The sequence below is a fragment of the Poecilia latipinna genome, unplaced genomic scaffold (genome assembly GCF_001443285.1).
Source record: "Poecilia latipinna isolate Pla-1442-1.1 unplaced genomic scaffold, P_latipinna-1.0 Scaffold803, whole genome shotgun sequence".
In the NCBI taxonomy this organism is placed as follows: domain Eukaryota; kingdom Metazoa; phylum Chordata; class Actinopteri; order Cyprinodontiformes; family Poeciliidae; genus Poecilia; species Poecilia latipinna.
The window spans coordinates 182,393-202,247 of NW_015113419.1; the positions used below are offsets into that span (position 1 = coordinate 182,393).

Sequence of the window (19,855 nt, forward strand, 5' to 3'; positions counted from 1 at the left end):
ATGCAGGAGCTTCTCCTTCAGGACCCACGGAGGGAAGATATTCCCTCCACTAACAATTACAGATAATTAGGCCGTCAGAGAGAAAGCTTTATTTAACAAGCTGTATCCTAAATTACCTTTAATTGACGTGGTCATTTAAAAAAAAAAAAAAAAAAATCATTGGCGGTGTCTGACAAGTCTTTTTGCGTTTCCAGATGTTTGCCTGGGCGCAGAGACGTGACCTCCGTCTTCTGATTTATGACTTCAGACAAAATTGCCTCAGGCCACCGGAGAACCGACAGAGGAGACACCGAGGAGCAGAATGTTTCTCATGTCTGCATCAAATGCTTCTACATGTGAAAGAGGATTTGTGTCCACTGTTTGTAATAAGTTAAACATACAAACATAAACTGGAGTAAATGACAAATTTAGTGGCATCTGATTGAATATGGTCGGATTTTTATTGAGGATAAAACTTTTCACCTTTAACTTTTGTGTAAATAAAATGTGCTTATTTGAGATTTTTATTTTATTTTATTTATTTATTTATTTATTTTTTGCAAAATTTGAACCAGGTGAAGCTTGAGGAGTGTTGGGTGGAACATATTGACAGAGAAAACAGTTTTTATCTCGTATGCAAAATGTATAAATATTTTTGCAGTTCTGACTTAATTACTGCGCTGAATGTGTTGCTCTTTCAGCAAATGACCTTTTCTTTTTTTTGATCTGTACACCCCAATTTAAAATTAATCAATTACTCAAGGAACTGATTATTAATTTCAATAATCAGTTCAGCATGATTAATACGATTAATTGTTTTAGTGCACAATAATAAAAACCTCATTTTCATTCAGGATTTTAACTCGTATTCAGTATTCCAACATGGCTCAGCAATCAGGCATTTTTTTCAAATGTTTCATCTTCGTTATCTCATAATTTAATGCAGCTTTAGATGAGTTTACTGTAAACAGCAGCACAATAATTGAAAGGGTAATAAAACATTATTTTAAGATAACACCTTTTCATTTTGGACAGAAACTTCAGTCTGACTGAACTATGATCAAATGTCCTTTGACTGGTGGAAGTAGGCAGCAGAACAAACAGTGTTTAGGTTATAATTCAAGGTTAGTTTAAACTACAGGAGCAATTTCCTCTCTGATAGCAAAGCACTGATTTTTTTTTTATTATTTCAAAGGCTGGAGAGCCACTTCCACTGAACACGTCATGACATTACATACGTCTGACTGGAAACAGAGAATCACGCCCTGCAGTATCTGAAAAGAAACGGAGAAAACAGAGAAACATTTGATTGTTAAAGTTCCATATAATGAAAAGGAAAAAAAAAGATTCTTTCCAAATAAAACATTAAATTGTCATTAAATAGTCTATTTTCCAGGTCAATACTTACCATCAAACAAGAAGTCCCATTACAGAGTCAGAATGTTGGATGTTAGTAGATTACAGTAATATTCGGTAAATTAAAATATGCTTTCTGATGAGACTTTTTGTCAGATCAAAAGTACCTTTTTGAAAACAATCTTTTGGTAAGTTTTAAATGTACTTTTTTTTTATTAAACCCAAATTGCTGTAATATAAAATGTTTTCTTTATTGGTTTTATTGTAATGTTTTCATTTTAAATATCATGTCTCCATTAACTGTAAGCAGTAAACGGTCTGTATGTAACTAGTCTACATAATGTGCTACATTTAATGATGAGGTTTCTGACATAAATTGACTTTTCAGTGATGTTTTCATTTATTGAATGGGTCAGTATTCAATAAATGCCAGATTTTTAAGCAAACAAACAAAAAAATGCTCAAACTTCAGCTCCCCATGAACTCTTTATTTCATTCAGCTCTTCAAACTGTCCACATCCGCAAACAAGTAGGTTAACTGAATTATTACAGTTCTTAAAAAAAATATTAGAAAGCCCTAAAAAAAAAACAATTATTTTTTTATATACGTTTTTGTGGAAAATAAACACATTGCATGTCCATAAGTTTATTTCAGCAACAGCTATAAAGGAACACTTCGACAGTTCCTGCACTCCTTTAATCGTCCTGTGTTGGAAGGGCTGCAGTGTTCAGCAAGAAGTTGCTCAGTATGTCTTCTTAGGCGCAGCAGGATGTGCCACTCAATACTATTTTTACCTCCAAAGTGGCTCAGACTGTAAGCAATGTAACGCACATGTAGCCATGTACTTTCCAGTTCAGCTTGCTGGTATAATATCCACAACTGATCCAAGAGGTCTGGCATCTGTTCCATCAGTCACATCATCTGAGTCCTTGGCATGGTGTCCTGCTGATGTCCAGAGTACCAGTGTCCAAAATTGTTCATGTATCCTCCAGAGTGGACAGGCGGGCCTTTGGCAGCCATACTGATGTCCCACAGAGAGCATGGAGAGGAGGAGGCTGGTGGCGGTGGGGCGAGGTGATCTCCCTCGGCTCCACAAGGACCATTCTTCATGATCTTCTTGTACTTTGACCGTTTGTTTTGGAACCATATTTTCACCTGGGGGGAAAGAAAAGGGGGAAAAAGAAATGGGCTGAGAACAAAGGTTTAAAATGTAAGCTCTGAGAAGACTTATGTTTATTCTTTTCACAGTTTATTGGCTGTTACTCTACGAGGCATTTGGTATTACACTTTTTTTCTCATTCAGCATTCATTTTCCAGTCTGTTTTTATGTTCATATTTTATGAAACTCTGAAAATCTAAAAGGAGATAAAAGTGAAACAAAATAAAATGTCTTCAGTTCAACATGGAGCCTAAGTAGGAAAATCATTTTTTTTCCAAAAGTCCAATGTTCACGGAAATTACACACTGCACCGAAAAATCACCATGAGGTACCAAAAAATCAGGCTCATGAAAATTCATCATAATTACGGAAATCATAAAAAATACATATTTAAATCAAAAATATGTAAAGCATGTTAGTAAATATGCTTTACACATGTATTTCTCTCCCTCCTCAGCAGCGGCGGAGAAGAGAAGGAGAGAAGTAGAATGTTTCACTAAAATTATTTTACTACTACAGACAAAAAAATCGTAGCAAAGCATCATTTTACATGCAGTTACTCACTACTGAAGCAAAACTAAACTGCTTTTAACAAATGAAAAACATGAAAAATGCTAACTACAAAAGCAAAGACATGAAAAATGACCCTAGGCCCAGCCTGTTACATCTATCCTGCTTCAAACAAGATTTACGTTGAATAGCAGAGCTAAACTCTGTTAATCTAAAAAAAATATGTAACTTAATGGGAAGACTTTCAGAAGGACTTTGAGGATTCTTGGTTTTCAAAAGCTCCCTCTAATGAACCTCACTTGGGACAACAAAACTTGTCATGAATAAATGAGTCCGTTGCCTTTGTAAAGTTAGACCTTTTTTGTTGTTTTAGGGGTTGGCATCAAACAAATACAACATGTGGGAACAGCACTAAAATGTCTTTGTGTGCCTTAACTTTCCAGCACCAAATAAAGAGACTAATACTGAATTATTATTTTTTTCTAGGGGTTCGGGGGTGGCAGGCACCACAAAGCCTTTGAGATAAGGACACCCACACGGCTGGCGCTGGCCCTGCAACAGTCTTCATCTGTATAATATAAAACTCCCTCTTGCAGTTTTTGAAAACCCTTTTAAAAAAATTGCCTTTTTTTTTACTATTACTTGCTCATTTGTGCATTAGCCATCTTTAGCCAGATTAGCCAGACTGCTGTTTTCAAACACACACACGGAGACGATCACCCTCAATTGTAGAAAAATGTCCCTGTTATCTGATGAAACTAAAAGTCAAGTGTTTAGCATAATGAGCACCACAGTGACACGAGGCACAAAACATAAGCCATCGTGAGGACAGAAGATTAGGTATAAATATTGAAACAACATCTCAAGAAATCAGCTAGGAAGTTAAAGCCTGACCCTAAGTGTGTCAAAGTGGCTTAAGGTTGAAACAGTCAGTATTTTAGGGTGGTCATTACAGAGCCCGGGCCTCAGTAACACAGGAAAAAGAAAGTGTCTGATCTACACACCTGACCCAGTAACACCAGTTCTGCGAGGAGGAAAGGAATAAAGGGAACTATTTTGTTAAGCTAGTGGAAGAATATCCAAAAACATAGAACCCAGGTTAAGATCTTACACCTGACTAACAGGTGTATTAGTAAGCTATAGTATTAAACATTTGCATAAATGCTGAAACATTTAGCACTTAGCTTTAATGTATGCTGGCACTGAGGTTTGTGAAATACGCTGGTTCTAACTAAAAGAAGGAAAAGCATAGCTAGAGATAGAATATCAGCCTTCAGATAATGAAGCTGATTATCACTCCATTCATTTATCTGTTGCCAAAGATTATTCAGTCATGCTGTTGTTAACATAACTGGCACGTTCTTGTTCCAGCATGCCTGCTAGTGAAGCATCAAATTGCAATAGCCTCTTACGGTAAATAAACAAATCGCCAATTATAGCACAGTTCAAACATTTGTCTACAATTGATTCTGACATTCATAAGTGAAACTTTTTTCATGCAGAACATTTTCTGGCAAGAGAAAAAGAGGAAAAAGCACAAAGGAATAAAGTAGACAACAGTGTTGGCAGTGGGGTTGTTTGGTATTGTTACAGTGGGAGTTTATGGCTATTTATATTGATGTCTGAAGTGCTTTTATAGCAGATATTTAATCCTATAAAATAAAAATCCTATCCAACCTCTGACTTCTTAAATTGACTTAAATACGTGGAAAAAATGATCCACACTCGGCATTTCAGCTAATTAGCCACAAAATCACGGACAGTAAAACTTTGACAGATCCCTGTTTTTCAAGAGTATCTGCTGACCACACTGTCCTTCTGAAGTTAAACTGCATGATGGTAAACACATTAAGTACAATAACCACTCCATAAAAATAGAGACTCAACTTGATTTAAGCACATGTTGTTGAAAAACAAACTGTTTTTTAAAATAATCTCCAAAATTATTCAGATCCCACATTTTGCGCATTGAAGAGAATCTAACACATCATGACCTGCTTTTAAAGCTCACTGTGTGTTTGCATAAGAATCAGAATATTGCAATTATAAAGAGATACTAATCAGTGTCAGCAGTTTATTAAATATCATAACTGCAGTGAGTGAACACCTAAAGCAAGTGAAGAAAGTTTATTGAGCTAACAGTTAATCAACAGCCTGTGAAGGGAAAACAGCTCAGATGAGAGGATTTCTGTACTGATTATGGTTCTCATATTCCCAAAGCAGCAGACAACTGACAGCATTCAGGAGAGGTTATCTACTAAATACTACCAACACCACACTGCAAAAACATAACATCTTAGCAAGTATTTTTGTCTAGTTTCTGGTGCAGATACCTGATTGTACTTGAAATCAGATCAATAAATCAATCAAGTATATTTGTATAGCATATTTCAGCAACAAGGCAATTCAAAGTGCTTTACATAAAAACACACACAAAAACTACAAAGTTGTAGAGCATGCAGTCAAGAATTGTCAAGTGTCATCGTTAATCAAAATGTTTAATGTTTCATTGATTATGTTTCAAAAGCAGTTCTAAACAGTTGGGTTTTTAGTCGAGAAAGGGTTTTTAGGAAAAACTAACTTACAAGTCACTTTTCAGTAAGATAAAGGAGCTTATTTTAAGTAAATGATTTCATAATATTAATGAAAAAGTACTTGTTCCACTGTCAGATCAATATCAAAGAGTTATTTACTTCAAACAAGCTCCTTTATCTTGCTGAAAAGTTACTTGTAAGTTAGTTTTTTGTACAAGAAACTGGACCACAATACTGGGTAACATTTTGAGCAGTGCACAGCTTTAATGATACCAGGAATGCTCAGAGGCATTCCAGGTATCATTGAGTGTGTATGAGAACCATCAGTGAATCACACTAAATTCAAAATATTTCACAATCTTCATCACAAAAGGAATTCACTTGCAACCTTTAAATTTGCTTGCTTGCTTTTGTGTGTGTGTGTGTGTGTGTGTGTGTGTGTGTGTGTGTGTGTGTGTGCATGTGCGTGTGTGTGTGCGTGTGTGTGTGTGAGAGACAGAGAGAGAGAGAGAAAGAGGTCTGTCCCCATAAATACCTCAAAAGTCATAATGGTGTCATAAACCACAATTACATGAATGCGCGTGTGTGTGTGAGCTTGTGTGTGCATATGTATGATGAATACATTTTTGAGAAAAAAAAAAGAAAAAAAAACATCAGAAATGTGCTACGTGCCATTTCTCAGCAGCGTCTGGGAACAGTTGTGATTTCAGTGGAAAGTGGTCAGTGTTTGGCAGGCGGCCTAATGGCATGGAGGAGGGATGGCAATGGGGTGTATGATCACTATCTCCAAGCGTGTGTGTTTCTTTATACGTGTATGAAAGCATCCACTCGGGCTAAATGTATTTAAGTAGATGCATATGTTTGTATTGGTGTGTTACTGTGTGGGCTCCAGGGTACTGAGAAGAATGTGGCCGGTACATAACACACAGAGAGTATTAACATTCGCAGACTGAGCTAATTACACTTGACCATGTGACCACAAGGAGAGGAAAGAGTTTGTACAAAGGCTTGTTAAGATTGACTGATTCGTGGATATGCATATGTAAGGTTCAAGTGCACAGGTGGAGAAGCTGTGCTCTTTTAAATGGTAATGTGTTTGTTTTTCATGTCTAAGCATCTCTAAAACTCAATTTGTTTAAATAATGAGATTACTTGTGTGTTACAAACAACAACAAGGAGGTAAAGAGAGAAGACAGAGATAAAAATGCACACACCACCTAAGTATAAAGTAGCTATTCCTCACCCAAGACAGCAAAATACTGTCGATCTGTTTATTGAAAATAAATGAGACGGTTAATAGGCCTGTCAGAATCACAAATTTTACTGGACGATAAATTGTCCACGTAATTATCGCAATAAACGACAATATTGCTCTTTTGAGGCCCTTTTCCAATTTGCCCTCTCGAAGACCAATAAACTTTAATTTTGTAGAGAACACTTAACACAGGGACAGGAGGATATTTTCAATATTCAAATTAAACTACAGCATTCAAAAATAATGAATGAAACAGAAATAAATAAACACATAATAGAAACCATAAGCAAAATAGATCATGACGTGTCATAATCAATTTTCAGACTGCTTTTAATTGCTCTTTAAACAAATACAAATCATCAGAATGGAAAATACAAAAATTGCAAAATCCAAAACTGAAGCTCATTTTTATTTATTGTGAGATTAATTAAGATCATTCTTACTCATTGGCAGTTTATTGCTATAGTACTGGCCAAACAAAGGAATGCTCAAAGCTAGTTGTGCATATTTTATGACAAATAAGGACAGTTTGGTTGAATGCAACTTTCATGCATCTGTGCTGCTCCAACAATTGGTAAAATTAAACTTGATGGAGTTGAGCCTCCTCTGAAATCCCTTGGTGATCAACAAGTGGCAGCACAACCGGCCCTCATACTGAAACTCAGATCCTTTTCTGATCTGTAAGCATACCATAAATAGGAATTGCCAGGTGACCATAACATTGACCATAGCACTCTTTACGCTGGAAGTTGTTACTGAGAGAAGAAGACTAAAGATGCGTTTTGCTCTTTTCAGTGTCAGTGAAGTGAGAGAAAACACGAGGCGTAGTAAGTTATTTTAAAAGGAACTGTATTTCCTACAACATGTCGAGCCGTGTGAGGAAAACTAAACCAAGCCCAGTAAAGTCACTCGGTGTTGTCGTTTGAGATTGGTGTTTTATGGAACACACTGGGTTTGGGAAAGTACACAGCCTGTGAGAAATTAACTTTTCCAATTTCTGATGCTTAATGCTAAAAACAGTTGAAAACATTATATTAATAATTAATTATTTTGTTTTAAAAGTATAGTCAAATCCTATTTCCTGCTCTCTAACACAATGGTGACATTGCTTATGTGACAGCAAATACTGGAATGAATAACTAATTACCGCTCATGCAGAGTAGCTAAAAATAATGTTTTTAACTGTTCTTGTATTTTCTTACAATGCAGTTTTTAAAACTTAATTATACTTAGACCAAGTAGAACATCCACAAAAACCACAGCACAGAAGATTTTGGTCACTTTGTAGAAAGACAAGCAACAGAAACATTGGGTAAAAAGCATACTAATCTTTCAAAATAAAGTAAGCCCCTAAACACAAACGTGATTTTATCCAGATTGTGATTTGTGCTGATATAGTAAAAACCATCATGGATGCAAATGACAAACATGCAGTTCATTGAAATGGAATCGGCTTCACACCAATCAGCAAACTGCTCTGTGAGTTTCTCCCAGTGGGTCCAATCCCACCTCCAGCCTTACACAAAACACTCTGAGGCATTGTGAACCCATCAAGACTCAAGGAAAAAAGTTAACGTTTGAGACTCCTTAACCTTAACTGCTTATTCTAATCATTCAAACACCAACTGTACCTGAATATGCGTTAATACGCACCATTGAGAGTGTCTTAGCACTACAGCCTTCCTTATCTCTGCTTTTTATGGGAATAGTCTGTTACTGCAAAGAAAAATGAAGGGCACTACTGGATCGGTTCTTCTGGAAACACCAGCCAATAGCATGTCAGCTAGCATTGGAGCTCTGTTATTCAGTTTCTAAGGCTTATTTTTCTTTTCAATATTTTAGAGAAGACAGAAAAAAGAAGACAAGAAAGGATAAAGAAATAAGAAAGAAAAAATTTTACTTTCCACAGAAAAATCTGCCAATGGGTGAATTAGCAAATACTGAACTGCGAAGCGACAAGAGTTAAAAATGAGACAGTGATGTCAGTTCCTGTTGTACACTGTAAATTTTACACTCTGCACAATTGTCACTTTTTAGTTGTTTTGAAAGACTTGATTTTTAACAAAACAGCTTAATTTTTTTCATATTTAGGTGTCCGAGGCAAGATAAGAAATTTGAATTCATTTGGTTGGAAAACAAAACTCTATAACTGAAGTTGAACTGTTTGTCTTCTTCTGCCTTAAAGAAGAAATATCACAAAAAAGAGGACGCAAGTTAACAATTCGGCAAGCTTTTTTACACACATCTGCATAAGAGAAACATTAGCTTATCAAAGATGTAGCTCGATTAGCTAGTCGCTACAAACTGAGGTTAATCTTTCCCAGTTTTACCCTTTGGGTGATCATAATTGATTTAGTTCTTTGTTGTGAGGCGTCGTTGTCAAAGTGACGGGAGTAGATTTGGTTTGTCTGCCTGATGCTGAGCAGTGTCAAGATTTTAGTGGGAAACTTTTTTAAATGTGAACCACACAGGGTAATAAACTAGTACAAAGAATGCCTCACCTTTAATTATGTTTTATTCATATTTCAGAAATTCTGCTCACCGATAACACTTCATACACTGCATTCTTATATCACAATGTAAAAACAAGGCAAAATAATTGCATGATTTCACGTTTTTAAAAAAAAGGAACCTTTCTAAAGAAACTGGGGCTGTATTCTTTATAATTCCCATAACTCCTTTTAATAGAGCGGCGGTTAAACTCCTATCAAACCTTTGCCAATGTCAGTTACAGTCCACTTTCTACGACTACTTCCTCAGTAAACGTGTAATTTACAGGCGAACTGCTGCCTCCCCAGAGCTTTATTACCACAACAGGCAGAGGCAAATCGATGGATCATCTAATTCCCCCAGTGTAAACATATCTGTAGCTGTTCATTCATAGGGGATTAGAACCATTCAACTGATGACACAGGGTGCAATGTGTAGCCAGTATATTAACACACACACACGTATCACATAGCAGCTGCAGTACTCCCACTCAGTCCGAGTTAATGTTACACCTGTTCTCAGCTCAGAACCAGATTTTTCACTTTTACTGACAAATCTGGTGTAACTGTAGATAGAGCTGTTCGCCTAAGCATGTGTCAAAAAATTTTTTTAAAAATCCCACATGTATAGTAACTGCTGATGTTTTGACTATATAATAACATATAGTAATATGCTACTTCATGTTAATAATACAGCTCTGTTACTGTTTGTTTCCACTGGAGTTAATATTCAAATGAAGTTGCTCTTCAAAGAACTGAGTCACACCCATAAACTGCCAACAGATGGATTTTTCAAACTGAGAGTTTAGTTTTTGACTGTTGCCATTTTGCCTGTTAAAGCCAGAGCAGGGGCCCGCAAGCTGTGGCTCCAGAGCCACAGGCGGCTCTATGAACTCTCCGCAAAGGCTCGTAATAATTTGACCCAAAAAAAGTGAAGAACCAGCACGTTTTTTTTTTTTTTTTTTTTTTTAAATACAGATATAACAAACGCAGATTTAGCAGTTTTTTTTTTTTTTTTGCATGGAATAAATCTAGCATTAGATTTCCATAACAGACTGACACAAGTATGGGTAATACTTATTACTTTTTCCCATCATTACTTCAGGGACTGATTTGTTTTTAAATCCTTTTCTACAAACATCAACATTCCATAGAAGAAAATGTATCAGTCCTGTTTTTGTAAATGTTTTACTATGTTCTTAGTTTTAAACCCTCAAAGCAAATTAAAATGGCTGTTCTTTAAAAAAATGACCACAAATGTTCAACTATAGATATTCAATGAAACAGTTTTTATGTTATCTTTTCACAAAAGATTATGTGAGATTTGTGGCTCTAAACGACGTTTATTCAGCCGCACTGAAGGCAAGAAAGCATCTCTTTGGTTTGTGGTTGCAGAGCCCTGAGCTACAGGAACTCTTAATTACAAAAAACTGCAGATATAAAGTCTCCTCACTGCTTTTGGAATTATCATTCATTTTTAAAGACTGAGAATATTCTGGAGATTAATGCTAAATTTGCAGCCTGTTGAATTTGTGTGTTAAATACATTTTGGAGGCTTTTGCATTGTAGAGTCTTCCTAGTTTGACAGGAAATGAAAGGGAATATTTAGGCTGTCACTTACTAACCTTAACCTAAAGCATTCAGTTTCAAGTACCTTGCTAAGTTTATTATTATTATTTCTTATTTTTTATTATTATTATTATTATTATTTACCACATACAATTCAGCATTAAAAACAAGTTGCCTGGTCTGTGTCAAGATGAAGCTCACCATTAAGATGTTGTTTTATTTACGTTAAAAATCTTCTTTAGCTTCTAATTAAAGCTATGAGACAATACTGACAAAATCTCTGCCTGGCAGGTCTTTTTAAATCTTTCAACAATTAAATGGAATTGTGGCCAAATCCAGTCAAAGTAAAGAAAAACGACTTCTAAATAATCTACATTCACACTAACTTTAATCTCCACCTTTGACCGTTTGGAGCTGGTTTTGGAGGTATAAGCTGACCGTAAACGACCTCCACTGCATCAAGACAGAGAATCACTCAAACTGAATTTAAATAAACTCTAGGACATCTGTGTTTTATAAATACTGATAAATATGAGGCTGATAAGCAGCAAGTGCTATATTTTTTTACAACCGTGATCAGCAAGAAGTAATAGAAAAAAATATTTTCTTGAATAACATCTTAAAAATAAGCAGCAAAGACCCTTACAAACAAACACCAACTTCTTTTAATTATTTTAATAATTTTGTTGTTGTTGTTTTTTTTTTAAATATTACTATTATTTTTATTATTGGTTTCCAAATTCCAAACTACCAAAAGAGATACTACAAAACTGTTCCTGTGGTTTAAAGACCTTTTCGTGTGATGAAAGAGAAGGCTCTGGGGCTTTAAGGGGAGCTCAGAGTCACCCAGTGACTCAGCTGGATAACAGAAAGGTAGTAGCAATTTTGTTTTATTGCTTCCAAGAAGGACAAAGTAGCGAGTTCAAAGATATTCTCCCTCTTGAAAACACGGACAGTCATGCCACGGAAAGGTGACGCCGTTTTAAAGCTACAGAGGACAAGTAAACCATGATGAAGCAGCTGGATGCAGACAGACAGACTGACGTATTAACTCCCAGTGCTGCTCTAGAAACTACTGCACAATTTAGCAGGTGTTTATTCTATATTTTAGCTCATAAAAAATAGATGTTTTAACAAATGTTATAATGATATATTCTTTTTAAATAGAGGTTTTTCAGTCTGCTCTACATTTTTTAGTAATGACTGCGTCAGGCAGTCAGAGTCTGATGCTGGGCCACGTCTACAGCAGGTAATCCAGCATAAATGGCAGCACAAAGGTTTATATGGCAAATGTCCAGTTGCTTAAATTACGGTTGTTAATTTATACCTGGGTGTGGGGAACATGTGAATGTTTTATTATTTTTTTTAGTGTAGAGAAAAGGGAAAGAAAGGAACTGAGGATGAGATTCGAACCCAGGACGGCCGCGTTGACGTTGTTAACCTTCACATACGGGGCCCCCGCTCTAACCACTGCACCACAGGACAGCCTGAATTGTCCTAGCATACTAAATTATCTCATTTTAAAAAAGTAATAAAATAAAGTAACCTGGAGTAAACATGGTTCAGTGGCTCACTGAATTTTGACAGAAAAAATACGCAAGTGTGAGTTAAAAAAAAAAGCATAAACAAAAGAAAACATGACGAAAATAATCTGGTTCAAAGCTCATCTTAAAATTTGACTTAGTTTTATCTCAATGTAGACATTTGGAATATAAGCAAATAAAAATAAGCAAATAAATTGTTTTCTTCACTGTAAACATGTATATGTGCAGTGTTTTCACATAAGCAGGAGTTTTAATTAGTGCAAGTATGTGTGGAACCCTGAGTTCATCAGTGACAGCCCGGGGGAAGAAACTGCCTCCATAGCTGCTAGCTTTTGCTAGCTCTGTATTGCCGGCCTGAACTTGAAAACAGCTTGTGTCCAGCATGTGTGGGGTCTGCAGAGATGATAACTGCCTCTTTTTCTGACTCTACACCTGTTCAAGTCCTGCCTGATGATCCTGTCTGCAGCTCTGCTGCAGTTATGAGCCAAACTACACAGTGACCACAAAATCAACTGAACTCAAACCAATGACTGATAAACCTGCTTGGAGATAAGCTCAAGGTTTGTTTATGCTGTAACATGAATGCCTCATGACATGTTACATTAATGTAGGTAAAAGAACCGGTATCTGTTTCCAGCTGGAGGAACCTGTGGAGGAATGTGCAGCCGCCTGTTTAGGCGTTTGATTCGCTTCGATGTGAACAAAAGAAACAATTAAAAGCGTGATTGATATAAACTCATACAGGAAATCTTGTTTCTTTTTTCTTTTTCTTTTTTTTTTTTGAGTGAGCATGTTAAAATGCTTCAATGACTGGGAAAAAAACACACAATCTCACCAAGTATTTTTTGTCTAGTTGTTAGTGCAGATATATTAATAATAATAATAAAAAAAAAGATCCTTAATATTGGTGAGAAAGTTCTAGTTCCATCAGCAGATTATGTCTTGTCTTGTCTTGTCATCAGTAAATTTATCTGCTGATGGAACTAGAACTTTTTCATCAATATAAAGGAATTGTTTTTTTAAAAACAGCCTGCTATATGTTGCTGAAAAGATACATGTAAGTTAGCTTTGTCTTATTTCAAGTGTAATAAGACATTTCCACTAGAAATGAAACTAAACACACTTGGTAAGAGTGTGTGTTTTTGCAGTGTGTGAGCAGCTTCACAACATAAATGATGTAAAATCATTTAGCTGATCTAAAAATCCTAAAAATCGTGTTTGGGAATGCTTTCGTGTTCATTTTCTGTGCTTTCAGAAGGCAAACAAACAATTAAACAACAAATATAATAGCTTCTATATTTTGCATGCATTTCCAGGTACCTGGGTCTGTGTGAGGCCCAGTTTGGCTGCGAGGTCGGCCCTCTCGGGCAGGGCGAGATACTGCGTCTGCTGGAAGCGCTGGTTGAGCGCCTGGAGCTGCAGGCTGGAGTAGATGGTCCGGGGCTTCCGGATCTTCTTCCCCTTCCCGTTCAGCCTCACCTCGCCGTTCTCTATCACCGCTGTGGGCTTCTCATGTTCTGCGAGGCGAAAGGGAAGAGAGCAATTTGCTTAATATGCCTTGCTTCAAAGGAGAGCTGGAACTAGCTTTAGCTTTACGACGCAAATGCAAAACTAAAAAAGAAACATTGACTAAAACATAACGGCAGAATACGGAAATATTTCACAATTTGGAAAATACATTTTATTATTATTTTTTTTAATTAAAAATCACCAAACTAAAATGAATGAAGGTTTTTAAATGGTCTAGCATTCTTTGAGATACACTGAACCATTATTTATTGATTGATTTATTTTACTTACAGTTTGAATCACATGCTGACATAAACAATATTTTGAATAAAAAGGAGTAGTTGGAAGAAAAAAAAACCTCTTCTCTCAAAAGTCAATTCACTGCCATAAGCAGTGAATTGACCATATGGACATCAACCGTCCATATAGATATGGTTAGTAACATATTATTATTATTATTATTATTATTATTATTATTATTATTATTATTATTATTATTATTATTATTAATTGTGTTTCTTAAACACAAAACAGGCAATGTGTGAAAATATAAGCACAATAATATAAAAGAAATTACTTGATGCAATCTGATGTGTTTCCTTAGAAACTTTTTAATCGACTTTGAGTAATTAATTCAACACACTGTACCGTTTTTGTAAAGTGCCTGAAGACGACATCTGTTGTAAGTTTGCACTAAATCATTAAACCATATAGCTACAATAAAAAAAAAAAACATACATTATCTTTGTAATGATCCAGCACACGACTGAATCAGTATACTTGATTATACCTTGATAGAATATTATATTTTAACCATTAAACATCTATGCTTTCACACGTTTAGGAAACATTAAAGATTTCCAGTTTAAAATACTGTAACTATATAAATCCATGCCTGCAAGTTTACACAAATGTACTTATATTTAAATTCAAAGTCTTAAATTGCTGATGAAAACATCTCAGGCTGGATGACATTGTGTGTCCTTCTGATCCTGCAGATCTTTCCCTAAAACCCGACACACACAGTGTGTGTCCGCTGTACGCTGCCACTGAACACGTCTCAGTTCTGAAACCGGTTCTGGCTCAGGCCGTTTGCCTCAGAACCGTTTCCATACATGCCAGCATTAGAACCATCATTTTCGCTGGTTTTTACTCATTTTTAAATAACATTTCTGCTGTTATTTCACATCTGTTTTTCTGCTCTGCGCTGATATCCTGTTTAGTAAACAGCCTGTTGTGTTTTTTATTGGTCGATACACATGTGCATTTTGCACATGTAAAATGTCATCCTACTCGGTTTCACATCTCTGTGATCGTGAGTAAGACATTTCTATGTCTGATAACTGTATTCTTTATGTTATAATCTTGTACATTACATTACTATTATTGTGTTAATTGCTTATATATATATATATATATATATATATATATATATATATATATATATATATAAATTTACCACCTTTTTGATATTTTGTGTGAACCTTCATATCTTGATTTTGCTGTTACACCTGAATTTCTAAACTGTTGAATAAAAAAGGATATTTCTGTTCTATTTTACAAAATTTTTTAACATAAAATTTTAACATATTTAAGATTTTGTTTGACATATTTGTTAGGATTGTGTTTGTAATTTTGCTTTGATGTGTGTGAAGTGAAAAGCCTTATAAAAACAAAATGTATTTCTTTTTATTATCATATGTCTTGTGCCTGTCCAGTTACTAATGAGTAAAGACCTCTAGTACCTCAAAACCTTTATTTTTAATAGTATTTTTGCCAGTCTGTTCTATCTGCTCTATTTACCAAACATCAATAAGCTGTTTGTGACGGCATATCAAGCCTTTAAAGATTTATAGCTTCAAACATACTTTTTTCTCGTCGTATCGCGTCTCAAAATCCTGTGAATGACGTGGCAGAGAAAGTGCTGGATTGACTTGTGTTTTTTTTTTTTTTGCTATATAAAGGATTAAGTAAAGTTGTGCTTTTCAGTCAATATCGCCCAGAATGACAAAAAGCTATAATCCCCTTCAGAGCTGTGTAACCCCTGGCAAATTTTATATATACTCACTGTTTATCTTAACAGAAAGAACAATAAATATACGGTAACATAATCACAGCTGTAATAGTCAGAACATTATTTTATCTGCAGTAGCAGTAGTTGTTGCTTTCACTTATATCATGAGATAAATTTGTTTTGTCTTTTTATATTTTTACTTGAGGTTTATACCATAGAAGTCTCAACCATCACGCATCACATTATTATATTTTAATAAACATCCATCCTACTTTACGTATAATATTCTTACATGGATTTTAACTATATTTATCATTTTATTCCAAACGTTAAACAGAAAAAAAGTCTATGTCATCTTGTGTTTGCCCAGATGGTAGTGCAGCTCTATCCATTCAGTCACACTGATTTAAACTCTGCTCTTTAAATGACCTAATGCACGTTTAAAGAGTGTAAAACAGATATTTTTTGGAGAGCATATGCAGGATGAATCCTGCTGATCCTCTTAAAATCTGTGTGCCTAACAAATACTGAGAACACACACAGCTCAGCTGCAAGGGCTTTCCTTCTTTTCTTTGTGTTCCTCTTAGAAAGTCACTCTGAGCAGGTTTTCCCAGGATCGTTTACATGACGTGAACTGTACGCCTGCAGTGGGAGGAGAGGACAGTTGCTTTGGAGCTGAGGCCCCAAAAAGAGGTCAGATTGGGTAACTGAGCTGCTGAAGCGATGGTCAGGAGACCAGGAGACAAAGAACGGCCTCGCAAAATCCTCAACTCAATTTCTCATTTAGAGGAAAACCTTGAAGCTGATCATTTTCAGTTTGATTTAAACTTCTTTTTTTTAGCATGGTTATGGATTTTGTTCAGGATTCCACAGACCTGATGATCGCATATGAAAGGAAAGGTTAAAGGTGACCGTTGAATTGGTGCTGTGAACCTCAAACCAAGAGAGGGAAATACTGCACAGACCATAAGACACACAAAGAAACAATTATGTCAGGATTTAGGTCATTTATAGACATCATGTGTATAATTATTTTGTTTTCTCTTTTAGAAAATCGTTGGTTTAATTTATTTTACGTTGACTCTAAAGATCAATAAAAAACGTTTTGTTCACAGAAAACTTCAAATGATTCTTGGTCAGGCTTTTGGTTTAATGCCTTATGAAATCCTGATAAACTGACGTTTTCACATCAGGAGGAAATATTTCTATTCTATCTAATACTTCTGTCAAATCACCTATATCTTTATTTATAAATTTGGATTTCTAGTGATTTTATATTTCTGAAACTTGCAAAATAAGATGTTGATGAGTTCAAAATGTAAATTAAATTAACATAAATACATTTTCTAAATACAGTATCACTATTAAAAATAGTACTATTATTGTTGTTGTTGTTGTTGTTGTTTTTCACTGTTGAAAAGTGAAATAAATAAATGTCACATTTTACTTAACTTTGAATTTCAACTTAAGCTACAAGGGTCATGGGATATTAATCAGATGGAGAATTACTCATGTTTATGGGTTTTTTTCCCACTACATACCCAGGACTTCTGTCTCTTTCATAACTTTTGCAAATTGAACAGTTCTAGTGTTTATTTAGGCCAGAAAACATGTTGCACACATGACATGCTCAATACGTTGGTTCAAATTTGACTAAAACAACGTGAAGGAATTGGTTGATTTCGGTGAGCCCCTCTGATCGCCCCGAAGATTAGAATAGATGTATTTATAAACACCTATAGTTTCATTGTTCGATCTAATTTCGAAGGGGGGAAACAAAACGTCTTTTGATGATTATTCAGCTGAATTTCCTGGAAGGTGTAGCCTAGTTATTATATAAGGCACATCCATAAACATGCCAGGCTACTGGCCCTTCATGGGACTGTGGAAGAACTAGACAGACAAATAATAATAAAAATAAAAATCACAATATTAATGTTTTCAATTTTTTTGTCGGCGTTAATTTAAATCGAATGAAGGCAGCCGGCCACACCAATCAGCGGGTAGAAGATGACGGACGGGATGATGATAGAGGAATATGAGGCCCGCTGCGGGAGACCGCAAGCCCGGTGTGGAGAGCTTCTACCCGCCTTAAAGCTCCTTAAACGCGGCGCTGTGGCCGACCTGTGTGTGGATCCAATTACTGGGCTCCACTGCGGCCTGCTGTCATGGTATACAGCCTGGAGACCCGCTACGCTTTTGTTTGTTCATTTACCCTACCACCATTATTATTATTAAAATAATAATAATTATTATCCTGTCCTATCCATGGCATCATGCTTAACGTCAACATTTTATAGGGTCAACATTTTATAATAATAATAATAATAATAATAATAATAATAATAATAATCACTATTATTATTGTTTTAATATATCGTGTATTTAATTTATTATTTATACATTTTTACCCACTACGTCTGTAAGAATCCTGTTTTTACTTTTCAATGTTCAATCCAATTTTATGTTTGTAAGGAAGAATTTAGTTTTCTAATAAATGTGTGCGCGCGTGTGTGTATGTAAAAATGTTGATAAAGACAGTCAGGCCACACTCAGGACTTACCAGTGTCTTCCAGCCTCGTGTGTCCCAGCGCGCCGCCGTGGCCGCCGTGCTGGTAGGGCAGGTAAGTCCCGGGATGATGCGAGCTCACCGGAGCGTGGTACGGCGGGTAGCCAAGCGAGCGGCCATACGAGGATGCTCCGGCCGCGAAGGGCCCGTCGTGCTGACCGTGGCCCCCGACAGCGTGCAGGCTGTGGACCGGGTAATGGTTGTGGGCCAGGCCCGAGGGGGGCTGCTGGTGTCCCGGGTAGCCGTGGCCGCCGAACTCCAAAAACGCCGACTTTGAAGGATCAGCCGAGACTAACGCGTCCGATATAGAGCTCATAGTCATCGCTGATGTGAGGGGCTGTGTTGCGGTGCGAAAAAAAAGAAAGATAGAAAGAAAAAAAGAGCTACCTCCAGGCGGGAGGCATCATAAACAGCCCACCGACGCTCGGATGTTCAGCAGAGTTTCTTCAGCACGAACTGTTTAACGACGAGCCGAGCTGCTGAGGGAAGGAGGCGGTTACAGCTGCGGCTTTGAGCGGCTCCGTCCTCCGCTACATCCCAGCTGAAGGCTTCTGTAACCTTCTGCGTGAAAAAGCCATTACGTCCAGTCAAGTAGAGTCATGCAAGTGAAAGCTGGATCAAAACAACCAGCAGCAGCAGCAGGCAGTCAGACGAGGAGCTCCCAGCAATCCTTCTCAAGTTTCCTTCTACTGGTGAAAAAAATAAACAAATAAAAGAATAAAATAAATCAACTTTTACTGCACTGACGTTCGTTTCGTCCGGTGTTGTAAACAGGACTGAAGCCGCGCGGAGGACTGGCGCGTGTGATCCTCTTCTTCATCACAGCCTAGTCCGTCACACATACACACACTCGCGCGCGTATACTTACACACATATATTCCTTCTCCACGCGCAGAGATGCACTGCACTGATTGGCTGCAGCGCGTCACCGGAGCGAACAAATCACACGCAGCACCAAACCGGCGGGATGCGGCGCTGAGACGCGCTGATTGTCGACTAAATTATTTCAGGGATCAGTGCTGCACAATCGACAACACATTGACTGAGGTAATAAATAAATAAGTAGGTAAATAAATACATTCGGCGCATTAAGACCGACGGTTTTTATTTTATTTTTCTTTCTGTTCTGCATATTTTGGGATATTTCTTCTCTCGAATTTTTGTATTTTAAAGATTTAAAAAATTAGTAGTAAAAGGAGATAAAAAATCTGATCAAAGCCTAAAGAGAATATGAAAATATTTACTAAGAGATCAGTCTCCATGACTTAGCACATTTATTTTCTATGTGTTTTGAGCAAAATAAAACCTGCTCGTTATGCAATGAAGCTATATGTAATAGCGCACAGATGTTAAGCGCGTCTCCTATG

At 36.4% G+C, this 19,855-nt stretch overlaps 1 protein-coding gene across 1 annotated transcript; it reads right to left on the bottom strand.

The window, feature by feature from the left end:
* Positions 1–1,802: 1,802 nt before the first annotated feature.
* LOC106956275 (homeobox protein Dlx4a-like) lies at positions 1,803–19,313 on the bottom strand. The gene is made up of 3 exons (XM_015047022.1): positions 18,483–19,313; positions 13,717–13,913; positions 1,803–2,491 (listed from the first exon to the last, which is right to left on the bottom strand). The coding sequence occupies exons 1-3, from the start codon at positions 18,808–18,810 to the stop codon at positions 2,249–2,251; spliced, it is 768 nt and encodes a 255-aa protein (XP_014902508.1). The 5' UTR covers positions 18,811–19,313; the 3' UTR covers positions 1,803–2,248.
* Between the last annotated feature and the right edge of the window lie 542 nt (positions 19,314–19,855).

Excerpts from the sequence above, each read along its gene's own strand:
- LOC106956275 (XM_015047022.1), bottom strand. The coding sequence starts at position 18,810 with ATGACTATGAGCTCTATATCGGACGCGTTAGTCTCGGCTGATCCTTCA. Across the intron at positions 13,914-18,482 it reads CACGAGGCTGGAAGACACTG|AACATGAGAAGCCCACAGCG; the intron begins GTAAGTCCTGAG and ends TTCGCCTCGCAG. Across the intron at positions 2,492-13,716 it reads TGGGCCTCACACAGACCCAG|GTGAAAATATGGTTCCAAAA; the intron begins GTACCTGGAAAT and ends CTTTCCCCCCAG.